The sequence below is a fragment of the Ambystoma mexicanum genome, chromosome 12 (genome assembly GCF_040938575.1).
Source record: "Ambystoma mexicanum isolate Mex_15411 chromosome 12, UKY_AmexF1_1, whole genome shotgun sequence".
NCBI lineage: Eukaryota > Metazoa > Chordata > Amphibia > Caudata > Ambystomatidae > Ambystoma > Ambystoma mexicanum.
Window position 1 is genome coordinate 372,882,830 of NC_090936.1, and position 22,056 is coordinate 372,904,885.

The window sequence follows — 22,056 nt, forward strand, 5'->3', positions numbered from 1 at the left end:
CTGTACACAAGTGTTTCCAGGTGTGACAAGACAAGGAGGGGGAATAAAGGGAAGACAAAATAACGTCATATGTGGCTGCTCTTACAGATATCCTATCGTATGCCATTAGTACAGTACCTTTTGGGCCCACTCCATCGAGAGAGGGTGAAGGCTGGCTTAGAAATTTGGTCAGACCAGGTTACATAATTATTATATTATTGGGGTATTTCTTGAGCGCAGACCTAGTTTTGGAAGCAAAGGAGCGCATTAAAAGTGATGGGGGACGGCAGGGTGTTGGTAGGTCTTGAAAATATATGGGGCTACTCTAATGTTGGGGCTGTCAGGACTCGGGGCTAGCTAGCCTTTTGGTTGTAGCCCCTGAGCTTCTATTAGGGCTCTACAACCAAAAGATCCGGGCTATAGCTCCCCCATAACCCACCAACTGATGTCTCTGGGGGAAGGACATGGTGGGGGAAGTAGCGATACAAGGATACAAGGGAGCAGCAATTTAACAATGGGGAGAGGAAGGGCAGGCAACTTTGAGAGCAAATACAGGGGAAGCAGAACACCCAGTTTTAGGTTGCGTGCAGAGTGTGTGCGTGTGTGTGTGTGTGTGTGTGTGTGTGTGTGTGTGGACCTAGGCGTTTAGATGGAGCCATTCCTTAAAGAGGAGGGTCTTGAGGCCCTTCCCGAAATGTAGAAGCGAAGGAGAGAGGTGCTTGTAGACGGGGAGGAGGTTCCAGATCTTGGGGCATAAACAGAGAAGGCCTGTCTTCTGGTTCTTTAGCTCCTACACCGGCAGACTTCAAGTCTGCACAGGTTCTCACTTCTGGTGGATCATAGGCCTTTAGTGATGCAGAGCTTGTCAGCATGGTAGCTTGGGGACTTAAGGGCGATGGCCTCGGAGTTGATGCAACAGGATTGGAAGGTGATACGTGTTTGACTAAGTAGCCTTTTCAATTCGATGAGGGTGGGGCAGTGTGGTGGAACTGACTCTGGCAAACACTAGTGAGTTCTTTGAAGTTGCAGCATGTAGGACACCTCTCAGGGGTGTCAGGCTGGTTCCCGGAAGACCGTTCAGTAGGGCATTGCCATCATGCAGGTGGGAGAGGACAAATGCTTGGAAAGCAGACCTGAAGTTGTTTTCTGGGATGAAGGGCTTGATTTTCCGTAGGAAGGAAAGTTGGGACCAAGCCGTTTCTGTCTTCCTAGCTATGTGCTCCTAGAAGCGGAGGTGTCTGTTGATGTAGAACCCAAGGGACTTGGCACAGGTGGTCAGCTGAGGTTTGAAGCCCTCGAAGTTTATGGTAGAGATCCAGGTCTGGATGTCAGGGTGTCCGATGTTGTTGGTCAGCAGTAGGAATTATGTCTTGGAGGGGTTGAGCTTAAGGTAAGCACTTGACATCAAGGACTGGATAAAAGTAAGGCATGATTGAGCCTTGGTTGTCTTTGATAGAGGAGATGTTGAGGTAGAGCTGCGTGTCATCTGTGTATTGGTGGATGTGGGTGTTGCGTGAAGTCAAAAGGAGTTCCAAAATGTCATGTCTGGAAAATACTTCATATTTCTCGTAACTGACATGAACAAGTCTTTTGGTAGCGTATTGCTGACCAGCAACTGCCACTTTTGATAGTTTGGAAAAGTGTCCTGCTTAGCAGAAAATTCCAGGTAGGCCTTATTCGACTATTCTCCATGGTAGTAAGAAGAACACTATTCTTGAGCATCAAGATGGGGAAACAATGCCCTTATGGGCCATGGAATCCCCTAGCAACATGTACTGCACCATTGAGCAAAGGTTGCAAAGTAGTGGGGTGGTATTCTATAGGATTGACAGAGAAGATGTCATTCTACTGGACCGTTCAACATCGTGGTAGCAGATACATCTTGGAAGCAGTTCATCATGCCTCCTGGCCCCTGATTGCATTCCACTAAGGTTGTTGGCAGAGGCGGGGCATATACACAGCAGGCATTGCATGGGGCTTGTATGAGGCCCCTGAGAGATGTCCCACATCATGCCACAAGCAGAGTCATTTCACATAAAAGCAGGTAAAAAGATGAGGATCTATCTAATAGGGAGACCAACTTTAAGTGAGTATATTTACCTAGGGTCCTTGCCTTCACACATCACATACCACCCCCTAGCTGGAACATCCCATGCCACATATCCGAACCCCAATTCCTTGTTGCTTCCTAGGTTCACACTATATAAAACCTCAATACAAATACATGAGATCTATGCTGGTCCAGTGTGCAGTACGAAACATCTGATACGATGATTTCAAGAGAGACAAGATTACAGTCCTGACAAAAACATTTAAAATACAGTGTGATCATGTGATTAAATGCTTCCTGTTTGCCTGAAAGGAGGTACCTCGGCAAGGTGGGGATGTTTCGTTGAAATGAGGTGTACAGTTGGGTATTGGTCAAATGTCTTCTAGGCTTGATCAAAGATGGGGAAGGTGAGAAGGTGTCTTCAGAATTCAGCCCACAACACACTGAATTATGTTGAAAAGGATTTTCTAACACAGCATCTTCTCTAGATTTCACCCAAACTTTTTCTCTACACCATAACACCCACTCTGTTAACTCGGGTCCCTCATCCCCTTGTCTTACGCACCTGTCTTTGTAATTCATTTTGAAAGCATATATCTGGGCCTTCCATACTTTATTTGTAACTGTATTGAAATAGTCAGAATAACGATAATGATTAAGGGTTCCATCTGTTTTCACTACCAATTATTTACTGCTGTTTTTTCACTGCTAATTATTTACAGAATTTTAAACCCATTTCACTGGTAAAGTGTCAGGAGGGGTGGGAACTCCCCACAGTCCCCGTTAAAACTCAACTCCACCCCACCACCAAAAACTCAATTTCACCTTTCGCAAACCAGCCATCCTCTTTTTTTCATTTTGAAATGGATGGGGAATTTCATTGCAATTGATATTTTGCAAGGGAAAATATGAGCGGTGGCTATTCTGCAAAGAAATAACTGGGTACCGAACAAATCATATTGTCACATTTGTATATAGCTCTTCTGGATGGTGGTCTTCAGCTTCTGGGTGCTGCAAAAATAGGTGTCATTTGTTATCCTATGACATCTGGAGAAAGTCCTTGTATTAAGGCGCAGCTGCAAAGCCAGGTGAGCGGGCAACTTTGGCACCTGAGCCAAACAGATTGTGCCCTTGGGTATTAGATTCAGCGTACCAGACATCTGGGTATTCTGGAGGAACGACGTATGCTCTGCTAACAAGGTATTGCATGGCATGTTTGCTAATGTGTGTCTCTTCTGGCGTACCATCATATCGGACTGTGTGTGCCAGCAAGTATTAGTCGAGAAGAAAGATGTCCATGATTTTCCTGTAATTGGCTCTATAGAATCTTGAAGCTAATCTAAAATGGCTCAACATCCCTAATGTAAAGTTGCTATGAGTTACAAAAGAGTATTTAGTGCTGCATTCTGTCAGCAGCGTCTCTCCAGAAGTTTACAGCTCTATGAAAGGTGTTTCAGTTGCAATGTGGTTGCTCTACAGACCATCTCTGGTTCTCGCGAGAATACGAACAATTAGTGTGTCTGTTGCGTCCAATAGGTCTTTACCAAAATCTGCATTGTTCCCCCTTCTAGGTGGGCACACCTACTCCAATAGGGTCAGCCACACTGCCCCTATCCACTATGCCCATGGTCCATTGAAGTACATAACGATTAGTCAGTACTAGGGTCTTGGTGCTCCCAGCTTCCTGATGCCAACCCAAATTAACAAGACTTGCAGATGGTTGAGGATTTCCCACGCAGGCTTTAGATCACACAAGCCTGTCATTAACATAACCCACATTTCTACATTACAGCTGCAGTCTTTATGTTGAACCCTGTAATGGGCTTGTCTGACTTGGCGCATGATCACAGGCTTCATCTATTGCGTGATTACGCCTAGGCCACATTTTCCTCTTGCATCACCGGAGGAAGCGGACATCCAGAATTTGGAAACACAGCAGAGAGCTGAGCCTCTATATTGGGATATTTATGTGTGGACGTGCATAGGGTGCTGGTGGGGCTAGTTAGGGCTAGTTGCATGGCTCATTGGCGGGAAGACACAAACAGATTTACTAGAGGAAGATGTGTCCAGAGTTGCGTTAAATTGTTCCAACATGATGATATTAGTGTCCATGGTAGGGTGACCAGACGTACCGGTTTTCCCGGGACAGTCCGGGGAAATCACCCTCCGTCCCGGGTCCCGGTGGTTTTGGCATTTTAGAAACCCCGATCGGGGTTTGCAGTGTTGGGTCGCTAAAGTAATTTTTTCCCCCGCAACACTTACTGACTGTACCACAGAGACTTGCTTGGAAAAGAGTGTACAGCAAGCCATGTTATATCAATTAGAGCAAAAGCCTGTTATGAATTAAAATGCAATGATTCACAGACAAAACTACACAAATGAGATCATATACATTTTATAGAAAGGAGTAGGGCTGGACATAGGATTGGGTGGTGGTTGTGGGGGTAGGGGTGGAAATTGGTGGGCTGCGATGGGGTAGTCCCTCTTTTATGTTGTTGGCAATCCCGGTTTTTCGTTTTGGAAATCTGGTCACCCTAGTCCATGGTGCCTTGGTGAGTTCTACATCATTGATCAGTGCCTTTCTCTCCCCAAGCTGGAGCACTAATCCAAGCCGAAAAGCTCTGTGCAGCCCCAACACCTGATTTGAGAAAACAAGCGATCTGATTTTTGTTATTAATTCTCTTCTCACCTGAAAGCGATATGTGGACATTTCATCCACAGTGCCAAGACAAGGACTCCGAACCAAGCATCGACCATCTGGATGTTGTTGGTCTGCCCCCCTTGTCCATGAGGGACTTTCAAAGAACCTGCCATCTCCTGTTCACTGAGCAATCGTAACAATGCTCTGTCTGACCCGGTCTCTTTTGACGAAGGTTGTAAACATTTGTTGTCTTCAGCAAAGCAGGATCAGCACTCCCAAGTGCTATCTCTCCCGCTACATAGAAAACTCTATCAATGGTAGGTACAGAAGGCATTGGTTGCAGGGTCGCCTCCTCAGCCTCACTTTTTGGCATTTCATTGTACTTTGGTCACCAGGCGGTCTATGGTATTAAACACCCTTCCTGCGCTACCCTTTTGTACCTCCAAGACTGAGAGATGAACTGTAGGTGTTACCTACATATGTGGACTCTGTAAAGCACCCTGAGAGCATGCAAAATGCAAGCCTTTCCTGAGAGTCAAAATCAGCAAGGAAACGCGGCAGGGAAAGCCTTTACGGAGCATGTCTACAGACCCTTGTGGTAGATTAGGCAGCATCCAACCAAGAGCTATGCTCAAAGCGCAGTCCTCAAGTGCTCCAGCATGCGGCACAAAGGCAGGGGTGTGCTGGGGAGACCGCAAGGCAGTGTGGCCACAGCATCACAGCCAAGACCATGCAGCCGCAAAAGCCCGCGCTCCGCGTGTTCCATGTGGCAGTCGGGCAGTCTAAGTGCCACATCCCAGAGAAGCAAGCCAACCATCAGTGGGGGTGGCAGGTTTGGAGGGGGCAGAGTGTTAGAGAAGCTGTGGCCAGTTTGGCTAGCTAGAACAATACGGGACAGGGAAGGTAGGTTTCAGGCAGGGCATGGGCCGCTGATATCAAGCAGTTGCCATTTTAGAATACCTGAGCACTCCACACCAGTCTGCTTTGTGCAAGACAGTGATTTCTTGCTAATGTGATTACAAAAGGGAACACAAAATTGGCAACGCCGACTGGTCTTCCTTTTTAAAGTGTAAACCATGTATGTGTTGTCTGGTATAGTTTTGCTTTCCATGTTTATGTGTGGAGGTGTGTTTGTGTTGAAAAGTGTTCTGGCAGTGCCGGCCCCAGGAGTGCCAGCGGTCTATGCGAAATTTGTGCGCCCCCCCGCCCCGCCCACAATAGCTACTCAGCCGAACATCAGAACTGAGACCACTGCTGTTCTTGTAAAGTGTGTTTAAGGGCGCTTTGCCTCCATCTCAGTGTCAGGTAAAGAGAACCTATTAAAGAATCACACCGTAATTCTTTAATAGGCGATGTTTACCGGACACTGAGCTGGAAGCAATGCACACTTTATTTAATGAGCCGTGGGGGCGCCCTTGTGCGGTTGGACCCTCTGAGCGCACCTTGAGCCGGCGCTGGGTTCTGGTGCTGTTCGGGGACAGCGCTTATTAAAGAATCACGCTGTGATTCTTGAATAGGCGCTGTTTACCTGACACTGAGCTGGAGCTAATGCGCCCTTTATTTGATGCGCTGTGGGGGACGCCTTTGTGCAGTCGCACCCTCTGAGCGCACCTTGAGCCGGCGCTGGGTTCTGGTGCTGTTTGGGGACAGCGCTTATTAAAGAATCACGCCCGTGATTCTTGAATAGGCGCTGTTTACCTGACACTGAGCTGGAGGCAATGCGCCCTTTATTTGATGCGCCGTGGGGGCGCCCTTGTGCAGTCGCACCCTCTGAGTGCACCTTGAGCTAGCGCTGGATTCTTGTGCTGTTCGGTGACCTCAGCAGAGAAGGGAAGCATTGATGGGGCATGCAGTAGAAGGCATCCCTTAGCCCACCAAAGTAGCAAACAGGTGGGAAGTGTAAGAACATGGAGCTGCTGTGCCGCTTTTGGGCCTGTCCTCGATCTTCCCGGCAAGCTTAGGGTCTAATCCTTGGGACAGAGCCAAGACTTCTAATTAGGGCTGAAATACACGTACTGTGGCGATACCAGAACGTCCCTGCTGGGTCGTGGGTCTGACACCTGACCAGATGCTCTCTGCATGGCTGCTGGACACCCTGACACTTTTCGCAAGGGCTGTGGTGGGTTTACTGGAACAGCCATCCCGTGCCCAGGTACTTCTCGCAGCTTGCAGTGCCACGCATGAATGCAAAGCACTGGCCCAGTCTTAGGACTGCCACCTTATGTTGACACACAGCCACTTAACTCATTCCTGTGAACCTCCACGGGCGTTTTTATTGAATTATTCTGAAGTTCCTGTTTGTTGCAGAAAGGAGGGCTCCAGGGTAAAGATCAAAGCAGATCACGACTTAATGGCAAATGAGAAACCCCCCCCCATGGCATTTCAGACCATTTCTTTGATAGACTGTCGTATAGAATTGAACCGCTTGGCCAAATATTTTCAACATGTCGTTGCTGGGGAGTCCCCCAATTGTCTCTAGGAGTTCCAGCAGCGAGAACTCTGCTGCATGCCCCCGAGGCCTTTACCATGCGTGTGTACCCTCAACCCTCCTCCTAAATTACATGTGTCGTGTCTGCTCAGCTGTGCTTTGCTGTTTTGCTGTGAACCATTAGAGTCCTGCTCCCAACCCGCAGCTCTGTGCTGAATGGTAAGTAATTACAGCCGTGTGTAAGCTAATACAGCGAAATGCTCAAAGTGAGTGGCGTGCGCGTTCGAGGACTAATATTTGCTGCATGCAAATTGCTGTAATGAAATTAAATGCACGTGATGTTCACGAAGCTCTTCAGTGAACAGCGACTATTCTAATGGGAGGGCGACTGACACGTTTTCCTTTGTAATTCACTCGTTAGACTCATTAACCTGTTATTCACATCGCATTCAGTTGACGTTTATGCAAATCAGCATCATTTCAAACAAAACCGTGGGGCCACGGGCATGCCAGCCATACTGCAGTATCAGCTATGGTTGTCGGCTTGTCAGTCAGCTCTCACTTCCATTACAAGCACCGTCAGAGAGGCCAACTGGTTCCATGTCATCAGGAGCAGCGGGATCCCGTCCTGGTTTTAGCCAGCATACTTCTGTAAACTGGGACTTCTTGTTTTCCCTACATTGCAATTAAGTAGTAGTATGGAACTGCAAGTCTCAATAGGCAAAGGGCTGCGGGTCAGAAAGCCAGTACTGGGTAAAGGTGTTCCTGATGACATGGAGCTAGTTAAATAAGAGGGAAATTGGAGAGCAGATATTGGAAACGTGCGTCTCGCTGGCCGCGGAATAAACACAAGAAGGCACTAAAACACAAGCCTGCAACAAAGGGAAGAATACTACCACAATATAATGACTCAGAGAGCAACACTGGGACTGTTCAAGATTCATAAAGAAATATGTGTCCTGGACTGATCTTAAACCTCAATATCATTCGAAAATGTTGCACATGATCTACCTAAAATTATCAACATGGAACACAAAACGGGTACTCAACTCTCAGCTTCCGCACCATCGCCACAGAACCCTTGCCCGCCAGCCACCTTCTGTACCTTCAACTCCATTCCATAAGAATCCGCGATTTAGAGTAAATCGCATGGAGGCCACCTCAGCCCAAAGATCGCCATGCGTGGGCACCCTTGTCAAAGGGCATAGCAGAACTCTGGTGCTTGTACAATTCTTCCTCTTCCTTCATTATGGTCTACAGCGCAAACGTCTCCAGGAAGGGACTCATCATCCCATAAGCAGGCAGCCTTTTCAGCTACCTCCTTTTATCATCCCTCCTTATAGAAGTCAAATTCATTGAAGCGGGAAAGATAAAGCAAGGAAGTGTTCCCGTTTTGTTTATTACCAATCTGGCTTCAGAGTACCCAGGGAAGGCGAGTCCTGACTAGGGAATTCCTACCGTCAGGATAACAACCAACCTGCGGCCTTAATCCTTCCCGGCCTGCCCGTGGCATATGACCTAGTGGACTCTAACCTTCATCTATACACCCTCTGTCACATCATGGAAGTTGGTGTAAATGCACAAATACACTTAAGTGGCTTACATTATTCCTAAAACAAGCCTTCATGCTGGTCAAAATCAGCCATTTTCTCTCAGCCCCCCCCCCTAGCAATAGAAAAGCTCTGCATGATCACCTGGCGTTTCACTGTGATCAAAACAACAGTATGTTTCTCTTACCGAGGACTACTCCATGGCTTTGTTGATGTGTGGAAATGACACACAGATCTTGATCTGCTCAGGATCAGCGTCAACCGCCACCCGAACATCACCACAGGTGTGATGGGTAAGCTGTTAAGGCAGCTCAGCTTATTATGCCTCGTAGATCTGTTTATACGCTACAGGCACAGATTTGAATCCTGGCAGCACGACACAGCCCTTCAACCATACTTGATAGATAAATTAAGTATCATTCAACCCTGTAATAACAACCCCCTTTATTACTGTGTTTAGTAGCGGAAGGAATCTGATATCATGCTGTCGCATCCTGTGATGCTACTGGGAATGTTGTATATGTAATATGTGGAATGAGAATGTCAGTGTTTATCTGGTCAGTTGAAAAGAGCTGTGGACAAAGCCAGTGGGCGCATATTGCAGATTTTAAGTTTATGTCAATAAATAATCTTCACTGCCCTCCTGTGTGAGAAGAATCATTTCACATGCTCTACACAAAAGTCGGAAAACATGACACAACTACAAGAATGGTTACTAGACAGCAAGCTATGTCTCTATGGCTCAAGAACCTGAACGAACATGTTGGCCCAACTAGCAACAACAGCTTGTTATCTGATGGCCTCATTCCTAGTGTAATGGTCAACACCAGTCTGCAAGGCCAACAATGTGGAAGTTCATTTTAGACCGCTCCCTCCTTTGGCCTCTGGGGTAAACGCAGTAAGGGGCAATGCCCGCCACTACCATCTGAATAATATTTTCCCTCATCTTGAATTCGTCCTTACCTCATACTAATGTAAAATGGGTGCAGGATATTCTAAACAATTACTACAGTTATTGCAAAAGGTACAGGGTCTACTGACCGACCGCTGTCTGCTAGTCATTTCCAATTGCTCAACTAAAACTGCTTCCCACCAATGTTTGCTGGACTCTGTATCCTACCCCCCGCTGTATATCTGTTCTGTTGTTAACTCCGAAAGGTGCTCTGTTATGTGTCTGTACTGTGGTATACCTCAGTAAAGCACTCCGTTATGTATCTGTTAGCTTACAAACACGTGTGGTATACCACTGTAAAGCGCTCCGTTGCTTCTCAAAGCTAGGTCCACACTCAAGACGTACAATAATAACAAGTGATCACCTGATTTTGCTGCTCGACTCAGATACCAATGACGTTTGAAAGCTACAAACGTGGCTAAGACTCAACACATGATGGCGTTTCACTGAAACGCAGGGATCAAGGGCATGGAAGTTGTGTGGAGGGTTTTGACCCATGTGGAATCATTAGACGGGGTAAATATGGGGATTAAGCTGTCGCTGCCCATCATTTTACCCCAGAACAAAAATAAATCATTGGAGTGCGTAAAGATGGGGATGCGCTGTCGCCGCCCATCATTTCATCCCAGAATCCAGGAGAGGTGCGCAGTTGTGCGCACACCAAAATGGTTACCTAACTTGCCACCCACCAGTGTAAAGAAAGGTCTTTGTTAACAAAATCCACTGTTACTGATGTCAAAAAGTTGCTGAAATCGTGACTCATTGGACCACTTTAAAGATTCAACCCTTTTGTGGGGTTCCACATAGCCATTTTACTGTAAGGAGCCCCATCAAAACAATGTTAAGCAAGGATTTACTACCATGTAAGAACCATTCCTGTTTAGAATGCATTAATCCAAGAAAATCCCAAAATTGCATGCAGTACCAACAAAATCCTCAAGGGGGCGCTGGCGGTCTAAACTCTGACAGGAGAACTGAGTGCAGTAGCTGACAAAGGGATTTGACTTAGCTGACTTCAAAGGCTGCATTTTAATTAAAAATTAGCCACATGCTGTTCCCAGAGGCCTGAAGCCTGGGAAACCCTCTCACCTCCAGAGCTTCACACCAGGAGTTAGAATCTCAGATGACCTCTTGATTGATAGAAGGCAGACTGGCTGGGAGCTTCCCAGAGACCACACAATGGCCCCTTTCCTCTGAAAGGAATATGTTGATTTTGACTGTTTAATGTCAACAAAGCCCTGCCTGCCCAGAGGACTGACCCACCCAAGTCTTGGAGGCGGACTCCAACACTCTGAGGACTGAATTGAAAGAAAAATATATATTTTACAAAAACACTGATAACTCTTTGTAATCAAATGACAGAAATGTATAACTTTGAGAGCTTTAATTTAAAAAATGTACCTTTAATTCAAGCCCAAACTCCAATTTGTGTGATGTTCTGGGGCAAAACCCCATTGTTTATTAATATTACAGACTCCCTGTTTCAGCTAGACAAACGAAAATGCATTGGTATGTGGGTAGATATGTGAGGAACAGTTGTATAAAATTTAATGAAGATCCAATGTTGTTCAGCACATGAAAAAGTGCTAGAATTTGCCATTTTTGAATGCAAGCTCCTAGAAACAGCAGATTTGGACAGAGACATGGCTAAATTCAGCCACACCATGTATATGTAATTTCAAGCAACTGTGTAACTGTGAAATATGTCTTTTATTATCAAATATAGAATGTGTGCAATCTGACAAGGGAGTGCCCTCTTGGCAAGCCATAAAATGACATCACTCTGACTCACAGTTCATTCCCCAATCAAGGGGATGAATGAAAGCTGGTCCAATGACAAGTGAGAGGGGCAAGTCTAGTGATGCAACACACACACCCACTCTCAAAAACACATAAAAGCAGAGAGTCAGGACAGATAGGGACCTTCAATTCCATTTGCTGCAACGCGCTCTGCCGGACCATACAACATCCAGAGATCCAGACTTTACCTCCATCAAACCTCCAGAGAGCCAAACTAGAGACTTCAATCTATCCAGAACTAGAGACCCAGACCAGAGAACCAGAGAGAGCTGACCCAGATCACTGTGAAGTGCAGAGACCAGAGGCGAATTTAAAACCCTGACCAGATCCGTGATGAGGCCCATTTCACTCAAGAATATAGTGTGAGTACCTAGAAAACTGTGCAGATCCAATCTCTTAGTTAAAATAATATAATTCAATCCATTTTTAACCTAAGTAGAACTACAGCTTAGCAATTGTGTTATCCTGCCATCATTTTTAAAGCTGAAAAAGTGTGCGTTTAAAATTTCAAATCTGAAAAACGACCTTTATTCAATCGTTCATATCTCCGCAACCGTTTGTGCTAGAGACTTGCAGTAACTTTCATTTTGAAGCTGAGATCCTAGGCCTTCCTAGGACCCCAAAACGATAGAGATACTCCTTGTGGTTCCTCTGTAATAGCGCTCGGCGCATCCGCGAATTTTGCCGCGATTTGCACATTTCTTCACATGTAAAACTGCTGCTGCTTGCCTTCCATTTGCCAGAAATTCGTTTAACCTGCTAACTATCCCTGCCTCATTGCTAGTGTGAGCCTGGACTAATATTAACTAGATACCACTCACCCTGAACCTCTGAAAGGGAATTAAAAAGCATTTCCAGCATATTTCTCATCCATTGCTAGCACATATCAAAGCATTTGGGCCTGTGTTTTCAAAACTCCTATCTGTTTTCTTTAAGCTTGCTGGGGTGAACTGATTTACATTGATTGCATTTCTGAGAACTGTGTGTTTTCCTTCCATTTCCTTGCCTTGCATCAAGGGGGGGAGGGGATTGCCAGAGAAAAGTGATTACCTTGTTTGTTGAAATCATATTGAGTATTTTCTGTATTGCATTTTCATTCAACATTACATCCAGTTGAACTCTATAAAGCATTCTCTACCACATTATACTTCTGTACCTATTTACCAGTGTGCTACCTTATCCATTCCTTGTCAACTCCTTATTGATTATAGAGAAGCGTGTTAGTGCCAGATTCTCCGTTGTTGATCTTTATCATATCAGATTAAGTGTGCTATTCAATTATTAATTTATTATAAAGTGTGATATATATATATTTTAAATTATCAAATAAACCTTTTAAACTTGCAAAACAGAACTACTTCTTGGCTCAGTGGGGTCAGGGGGATTCCAAGAGAGGGGTGTTATATAGGGGTAGTCATCCAGAACGCATGAACTGGACATAAAGTTATATCAATAAGGGTTTTCATTCAGTATTATAGACTAGGCGTTGACTTAGCTGTAGTGTTGAATTGAATCCTCTTACAGTTGCATCCTGATTTTTGCTGCATTTTTCCCTGGAGGGTAACCGTCTACAGCTGAAGGAGAGCACCCTCTCCACTACCCGCAGAGCTGAAGCACGCAGGGATCGAGGGCATGGGAATTTTGGGAAAGCAGGGCGTGTGGCGGTGAGCAAAGCTCTATTTGGGTGTAGAGACTGCTTCTCGAACCCCAGATTCTGGACTCTGGTCTTACGCTGAATACAGTAATTGAGGAACATTAACCCCAAGCACTCCAGGGAGTGAGAGTAAGAGTAGTGGTGACTGTTGTTCGATCCCATGATGTGAGCCACTTTGTGCCCATTGAAGGTATTCAGTTCTCCTACACCTTCCTCCCCACACCCCCCTTTACCACTCCAAACAGCCCACCTCTTGTACTTATGCAAGTTTATCCCGAGCCCAAAGGCAAGATTTTATCATTAGATTTTATCATTAGACGCAAACTGGGAATCTGCCTCCCCACAACATGGCGCGGAGAACGATACTGACATCGCTTTTGCAGATAACATTTGAAGCCCCATTAAATTTGCGGCAGAGGCTGATTCCCTCATCACAGAAATACACCCATTTTTGGGGTCTAGACAAGATGGTCTGGGTTGGGAGGCAATAAATAAGCTTGGACCTCACCTTATAGGAGTTACAGACAACATCTTGGGGAGCCTGACTGGTGTATGCTCGGAAGAAAGTTTGTTAGCTAAAAATCGAGACGATCGAATAACAAATGAAGGTTTGGAGAGTGCCCTAGGACTCTCTACTTGCCCTGATAAAAACAATGGCACAGAAAAAGATAGGAATATTGATGTGAAATGTGGCCGAGTCTCCCCGGGGATGCTGGCTGTGAAACTGCATGTTTGTATGTGCGAGGGGGCGCTCCTGTACCTCCCCGCACATACAAATGGAACAGGGTGCTTTGCCATCAGTGGCCCGGCTCTTCCACACATGTGCAGGAGCCAAGAAGTGCTCTTTGCTTTATGGTTCCTGTTCGTGCTACGCAGGAGCTGGTGTGCTGGGAGGAAATTTCAGGAGCAGGGTGGAAAGTAAGTTAATTTAAATATGTGTGCGTGTATGCTTGTGTTGTGTGTAACAAGTGAGTGTATGATGATGGGTGCGCATGTGACTGAAGGAGTGCATGCTACAGGTGAATGTGTGAGTGCATGTGTTTGTGCTGGACTGTGGAGCTGATTTTGGCAGAAAACGGTTTGTTGCACAAACCCCCCACCCACTGACCAAATTCAGCTCCAGTGTGAGGTGCTGGGGGCACATGGTGCAGGCATGGCATTGTTTTACTGGCATCCATGAGAGACGCCTAATAATAAATACCATGCCTGCCCCTTCGGCCATGCCCCCAGTGCCTCGCATGCACACATGTCATGTGATATTTGTTTAGCGCCTACTGCCATTGGTATGGCCTTGAAGCACTGTGGTGGATGAACACCCTTTGGGAGATTGTAGTTTGAGTTGAACTGAAATTAAATGCGTGTGGCAGAAAGAACAGAAACAACCTGGCTAAACCCCTTCAACAAAATACCCCGCACAACAACTTACGGTGTCCCACAAGGGTCATCCATCTCACCACTGCTATTCAACATCTACATGAACCCGCTCATCAACCTCATCAAAAGACATGGCCTGACCTGCTACAATTACGCAGATGACACACAAATCATCGAGAAAATCAAAACTGGCAAAGAACAAAACCCAACCCATATCAAATGCCTCACAGAAATAAACAATCGGATGAGTACCAACAGCCTTAAACTCAACCCGGACAAAACAGAAATTATAATCAAGCCCAATGACCTGTTGAACCAACACCGCATTACATGGCCTACTGAAAGGAGAAACCGACCAGAACTATCCAAAGTGGTCAAAAATCGCAGAATATCAACGGGCAATGACTTAACACTCAAACCGCAAGTCAACACAGTAGTAAAGAAATTATTCTTCCACCTACGTACAATCAAGCGGATACTCCCCTTTCACACTTGCCGTAATTTCTCTCATCATGTCAAGAATAGACTACGCCAACAGCATATATCTCGGAATGCCATACTACCGAATAAAAAAAAACAGTAACAAATACAGACTGCAGCAGTAAGACTACTCCACAGACAAACTAATAGAGAACACATCACACAAGCACTGAGAACCCTACATTGGCTCCCGGTCAAAGTACACATTTTCTTCAAAACGGTATGCATAACACAGAGAGCAATCCACGGCCAAGGAGCAGAATATATAAAGGAAAACATTTCCATCTACAAACCCAACTGAACACTAAGGTCCCCAGCATCGACAATCTCCTCTGTTAGGGAGAATTTTCATTTCTGTGCCAATTCCCTTCAACCTTAGAGACCCTCAGCTCTTTTGCTGGACTCAGAGCTTTTTAATTTTACTCCTGAGTGAGTGGGACTTTCTACCCCACTCCCTCGTGTGTTTTTATGACTAGGAGATTGTGTTTCTTACTGTTTGATGGAGTCTGGTAAATTCCCTAGGCATCTCCTCTTTGCATTGTGACACACAGCACCTTTTGTGCAGTGCCTCTGAGAAGTCCTTCTCTTAATGTGTAAATACATGTTCTTGTGTAAACTACTGTTCCGAAGAATAGTAAGATGACTTTTGTCTTACTTATCTTTTCTTTTGTGGGCCCAGCACACACCACCTTATGTGGAGTGATGGGGGTTACAAAGTAACTCCGTATCCCACTTCTCTTGTAACATTCTGTTACACTAACTAACTTGAATGGCTGGTGGCAGTGATTTATTTTTTACTACCTTTGTGCCATGTATCTGCAGGCTGATTTCTCAACTGCAGTACAGCACCAAAGGGTGATCATTTTCCCAAAATGGCCCCTGTCTTCTTTTTCACCATTTCTTGACCGTTAGTTCCTTCTGGCCGTTAACTCTGTTGTTTGAATTGGGTTTGAGTACTTTGTGCATTTTGTAAGCCCCCCCAGGCTCCAGTGTGTCTGGAAAGGCAGGAAGTGAGGGGGGGCCTGCAACCTCCCTGTCCTTTGTCTCTAGTTGTGCCTGAGTGAAACCAGTTCTGATTCATAGGCTGGTCACCCTGCTGGGTGATTGACAGCTTTAGGGCTGTGAATGAATGGGAACTTGCTTAAAAGGCAAGGTTTTTGGGACTAGAGGCAGAGTCGACCAATGGAGGACAACATCTGATAAAGAAGACATGAAGAAACACCAGCAGCACCCTCCTAGACTGGGAAGACGTGCATGGGACGACGTCCTCCCTTGTGCTAGTGGGAACAAGTAGCCTTGAGACAAACTTCCTTTTGGCATAAACCCCGACTTGCTGTGACTTTCCAAAGCTGCAAAATCCCAATGCCCGGGGAACCCTGACCATGATCGAGTGCTTTGTCTTCAGAAGTGCGAATCCAGCCAAAACTTAGTGGGCATCCAGAGAACCCTACAGAAGCAGGAAATCTTTATCCAGAGTCCCCTATTCAGAGTCCTCGAGCGAGGGATCAAGTAACTTCCAACAGTAACTGTTTGTTCTTCTTTGACGCTGAGAAAAAGGCACTAAAACCACAAAAGGCTGCTGAATCAAGGATAATCCATTGTTGCAGAGCCCCTCTCTCTTGAGTGCTGCTGAAGAAGCCCACCAGAGGTCCTCCCTTTTGTCACCACGACCAAGGACCAGGAACAAGGGTCTGCTACACTGCAACAGGAAGGCATCCAGCTGGAACTAATTCTCCAATTCACAGGTACCGTGGGGCCTGGGGTACATTTACCTTTTGCCAATTGTGATGCTTCCCAGCTTGGGGAGTACTATTTTGAACCCTTTAGAGTTGACCTCAATTTACCAGCACTGGCCTCCCAGCTTGTGCTTCTTCAAGGTGGCTCCTCTTGAGGTTCTGTGTTTTTATAGTGAACTACAGACTATTTTAAGACATTTTCTGAGATGAGAGCAGCAGAACATTGAACTGGCCCATTGACTTTGGCTGTCCTGGCTCACTAAAGGCCCCCTGCTGACCCTATTGGCTTTGGCAGTGCTTGGTCCCTTACAGGTTTTAATTGTTGAACACTATTATTTTTTATTTTATTTATTTATGTAATTGTTGTAAGGCACCAAATGCCCATGGGCCTCAAGGCGCACACATTAAACAGTAGACAAACGAACAAACAGAAACAGCAGAAGCAGAGAGAAAAGGAAACAGTTTGCAGGTACTAACAAAAAAGGTGTGTCTTAACTGTTTTCTTAAGCAGGTATTTGGAGCAATAGATCTTATTGCAATTGGGAGAGCATTCCACTCTGTGGATGCCTGCACAGAGAAACTGCAACCGCCAAACTTAGACAGTTTGAAGCGTGGTTGCTTGAATTTGTGATGATGCCCCGGATCGTAGGGAGCGAGCAGGTTTTTAGGGGGCCAGTTCGTTCATTAGATAGAGTGAAGCAATAGAGGACCAGGATTTATGGGCCAGAGTAAGAATTTTATGGGAGACCCACAGGCAACCAGTGAAGCTCCCTTATGGCCTTGGAGACATGATCATGTTTTTGCAGACCAAAAACAGCATGGACTGTGCTGTTCTAGACCAACTGCAAAGAGTGGATATTTAAAGTTGCAGTCCCTGCCAGGAGACTATTACAATAATCCAGTCTCAAGTTTATTGTTGGGATATAAGACTGCCTACATCCCTCTGGGAGAATCCAACTGTTTTACTACCTACATAGTATGCTCTGATCTAACTTTAACTTTTCCCTCCTTGAAACTCAATATGGTAATGGTGATCACAAATAATTGTTAATACTGACCTCAAATGACGTCACTCAGTGTGCTGTAATATGTTTAGCATAAGAAAAGTTTACTCGCCTACTTTATTGCTCTTGTTGAATTGAATCCTAACTTTGATATTAATTTTACTATTAGTTGCTGCTTTTTAAAGATTGTCTAATTATCCTTGTGTATATATAAATAAATAAATATGTATACTAAAACTTTAAGTGTGTAAGTGTTTACTTGGAAACCTGTATTTACTAAATTTCATTGTACAGCTCTACAGCTCACATTACCCTCTTAAGGTAATCCTGGCTGCTCAGTCACTCTACCAGCTTGTGTAGTTTAGGCCTATATTAAAAGGTGGGTTACCTGATACCAAGAGATAAGTATTGTAAAGTCCCAAACCAGTTGGGACTCTTGTAAATTCTTACCTAACAGCCTAAAACCCAAACAAAGCTCAAAGCGGACATTTGGGGAAACAGAGTTCTCCTGCACTTGTGATAAAACTTTGGAGCGCACTCCCAAAGGCAATACAAACAACAGAAGATCACTTAAAGTTCAGAAAACTGCTAAAAACATGGGCTCTTTAACTCACCAAGCTAAACAGGAAAAATGTACAGAGGAAAACTGCCAAGACATCAAAATGTAAACACCAAAACAACTAAAAAGTGATGAGCCAAAACAAGACCGCCCAACAAAAAAAAACAGTCCACCACAAATCACCATAGAAAAGTATGAACTTGACAGAGCAACATAGCCACGGCAGAAAAGGACACAGACAAATCTGTGCTAACCTTACTAAAAACCCTCGACTATCCGGCATGTTGAGACCATACCAATGGTGAAAGGCGCTACACAAATGCCCATTAACATAACATAACACACACCATATTCACCCTCAAACACTGAACAAAACACACTTATACCTTGCAGCAAAATCCCCAAACAACCACAAACTGCAGACACTCCATAACATCCAACAGTTAACTAAACCAATTACGCACAAATCACCCATGCACACTCATACACCAAACACCAGGTAACTTCTACCAACTAAAAACGAGCCAGCACACTGGAGTGTACAGCCAGAAACTGAAAACTGTAAGCAATTCTATGGAGGCAAAGTGGGTTTCCTTCAATCATTGTTAAAGAGCCAGAAGCAGTCGCCTCCTTTCCCTCTGTACTCGACACCTGTCTGTGATATTTCAGTTATTTGAAACTGAGGTATGAGTGATATCGCTTCTGTTAAACTAACTCTTTTTGACTAGCTACTATTTAAAGTTGAGCTGGAAGCGACGTCTCTTCTGGTAATACCACTTTTAACTACAAATGATTTGAAGTTGTGCATGGAGCGATGTCTGCTTCAGTTAAAAGCATGCAGTCTCTTGCTGCCTGCATAGGGCATTTTTGCAACTGTTGAACATGAGTTAACTTTTTAGGATGTATATTTACTTGATGCAAAACTTGTATTGTCTTAAACTTACCACGAACATGCTTATTAACACATTTTTTAACCAGCTTAGTAAGATATCGGACTACTTAACCAGTTTGGCCTGTTGACCTTATTTGATGAGCCACCACTACACCCACCTCCCCCGCTCCTCCATCTCTGCTCCTCCCTCTCTCGTCATTCTATGTGTTGCCTCCCCAATACTGATTTCTATTTAGGCTGCTGCTGGGACAAAGGTAAGAGTTACCAGTGTGGAGTGGTCTAAGGTGATAGAAACACCAATAAATATGTTAAATAGATAAATATGTGGAGCCAGCGGTCAACCCTGAAAATGAACACTTTTGCCAGCGCCCCTGTCCCAGACGCATTTCGCGCAGGCGTGCGTGCGTGCGCGCTGAACACGTACCTTGCATGCTATGAGCAGATGCTCGGCCTCCTTCCTCCTGTATTCCTCTTTCTCTTCAAGTGCGTCGTCGTCCTTATCGCACGCCAGCGGGGACTTGGACCGGACGTTATTGTCCCTGCCCTCCACCTGCAGCTTGCTGAGGTTGCCCTCCAGGAGGCGTCGCTGGACCACGCTGTGCGGTTGCTGTCCTCACATGAAAAGCAAGACAGGAGGAAACAAATTGGTTATTGATGTGTTTAGGTAAAAGGTGAAGAAACAGAGGAATTGCTACTATGGTGCAGTAGCAGCAGGTCAAAGACACAGATTACTTCTTCCATTAACCTGGAAATCATAGTTGCCACCCAAAATGGGTATCACTACATTATCCCCACCAAAAATATCGCCGGGGGGGATAATTTGGGGGGTTTTGGGAGCGGAAGTTGCGGGGGTGTCCCCCGCTCCTTTAAAAATAATGCGGGGGTGTCCCCCACAGGTTCCATGCCTTAATATCGCCGCAAAAATATGCCAATTATTTTGTATGGCGATATTTATGCGGGGATATTAACACATGGAACCCCAAAATGACCCATAGTCATCAGGGTCACTCAGTGGCACAACACCATTGAGCTGATTGGGCTCTATCCCCCACCCCCTGAAATGTTGGGCTATGTTGAGTTGACCTGGCTGCCTACAGAGCCGTTGCCAGAAAGAATAGTACACAGACATTAAACGGCTCCTAGGCTTCACTGTTAACAAAGGCCCTGCAATTAAAGTATCTCATTGTTAGCACCTGCATTCATATGCATACTTTGTTAGGCGACTGAAATCGTGATGTGGGAATGATTGGAACTGAGGCCAGGAGGGCAGGAAAAAACGCATTCTTACAACAGTCCTTAACAGGGTGGTTTCAGGTGAGAAGGAGAGAATTAACTGCTTGTAACTTTAATGCTGCAGTAGACTAGTCTCATTAGAATACATAAAGAAGATGGATGCCCCCACACAAGTAAGGTTGCTCCTCCCCCACAGTCTGTGCAGTTAGTGCCTCTCCTAACATTTGAAGGGTTAGCTCCTCCACCCTGCTGAAATTGTAGCCTACGTGCACCCATGGGGTCATTTTACCGTTATCCAGGCCTGTGCTTTTTAGGCAGCAGAGCTATCCATGCTGGGAGTTATATGTTTTGCTTTTTCCTTCATAAGTGCAAGAACACACGTTTTGACATGCAAAGGTTTTAGCCGTTGGATAAAGAAAACGCTGATGTTATAGGCCCAGTTGGCAACTATGTGAAGTGGGGGCCGGTCACTGGGGGTACCCAAGGCAATTAGTACATTGTGCTGTCCTTCAAACCTTCGTATGCAGAGGAGATGCAACATGGACTACATACCCCCCAGTATAGGCAATGGTGAGGGATCATAGGATTTGCAGTTCAAAACATCTGGAGAGCTACGGGTTGCAGATCCTGGCTGTTAATCAGCCACTCTAGTTTATGGACCTTTCGCTTTTACAATCAAACAAATACAACCGTATGAATTTTCAATAATACCTAATATTTTGGGAAATATTGCCAAAAAGGCATACGAATTTAAGTGCACTTATCTGGCACTTCCTTTAATTAATGTAAATGGAAAACATTGTACATTTGGGCTTTCTAAAATACCCACAGTTCAAGCGTCCTCGTAACACTGCACATGTATGGTTTAGTATAACATATCCCACCATATTTTATTATAGATGTTTTGTATGAATGTATTCGTTAATAAAAAAAAATAAGGCTGCTAAGGATCTATAAAGAACGGGATGCTTTGAGATTTGCCAAAAACAACAGCAGAAGTGTTAGTACAACAGAGACAAAATAACTAAACATTTAATTGCTGAGACAGTGCTGGCAGTTTTACTGTTTTCCTTTTGGCTTGGGGAGTTCAGATGTACACTATAATTATTAAAGGTCGTTTGTCTGGGTCTCTAAAAGTAGGACACATCCAGTAGCAGTCATGCTTAAAAAAATGACCCTATGCCTCGAGGGAACGAAGGGGCTGATGTGGACTTGCGACATATTGGTTGCAGAGCCACGTGCTAGGCTAGCACTGTCCAATAGGGCAATGCCCGAAGTGCCGGCCCACACATTTAGTATGGCCGAGTTTGTTTTGGCAAGCATGGCACACTTTTTTTTTCCAGAGTGGGCCAGTTCATAAGTTAATACACTAGTTTTAACCACTGCAACTAAACAAACGTGTTTTCAAATACAGTATTTGTAACACATGTGTGACAAATCAACTTCCGGTGGTCCAGGGATGAATATCGGTTTCTAAACCATCAATCAGCCGCCCCACACCTCTATCACATCAGAAGGGATCTGAACATATTAGAAACACAAGGAAATTATAAACCTCCTTGTCCGATTTTGGTAACGTGGACGGAAAAGCAGGCTTATCTCCGCAAGGCTGTGGTTAGTCGTAACACTGCGAAAATACAAGTATTACCCAATGATAAAAGGGACTGTATAGTCAAGGTTGTACAAAATTATGGACTTTATTATTATTCAACAGACAGTTCTAG

The 22,056-nt window shown here is 45.0% G+C and overlaps 1 protein-coding gene across 1 annotated transcript in view; it reads right to left on the reverse strand.

Annotated features, from left to right (window-relative positions):
• The window catches only part of NRIP2 (nuclear receptor interacting protein 2), a 410,611-nt gene that overhangs the window by 161,101 nt on the left and 227,454 nt on the right, over nt 1–22,056 (reverse strand). The window contains exon 2 of the mRNA XM_069628497.1: nt 19,524–19,706. Coding sequence (XP_069484598.1) covers nt 19,524–19,706 — 183 coding nt within the window. The remainder of the gene's footprint in view (nt 1–19,523; nt 19,707–22,056) is intronic.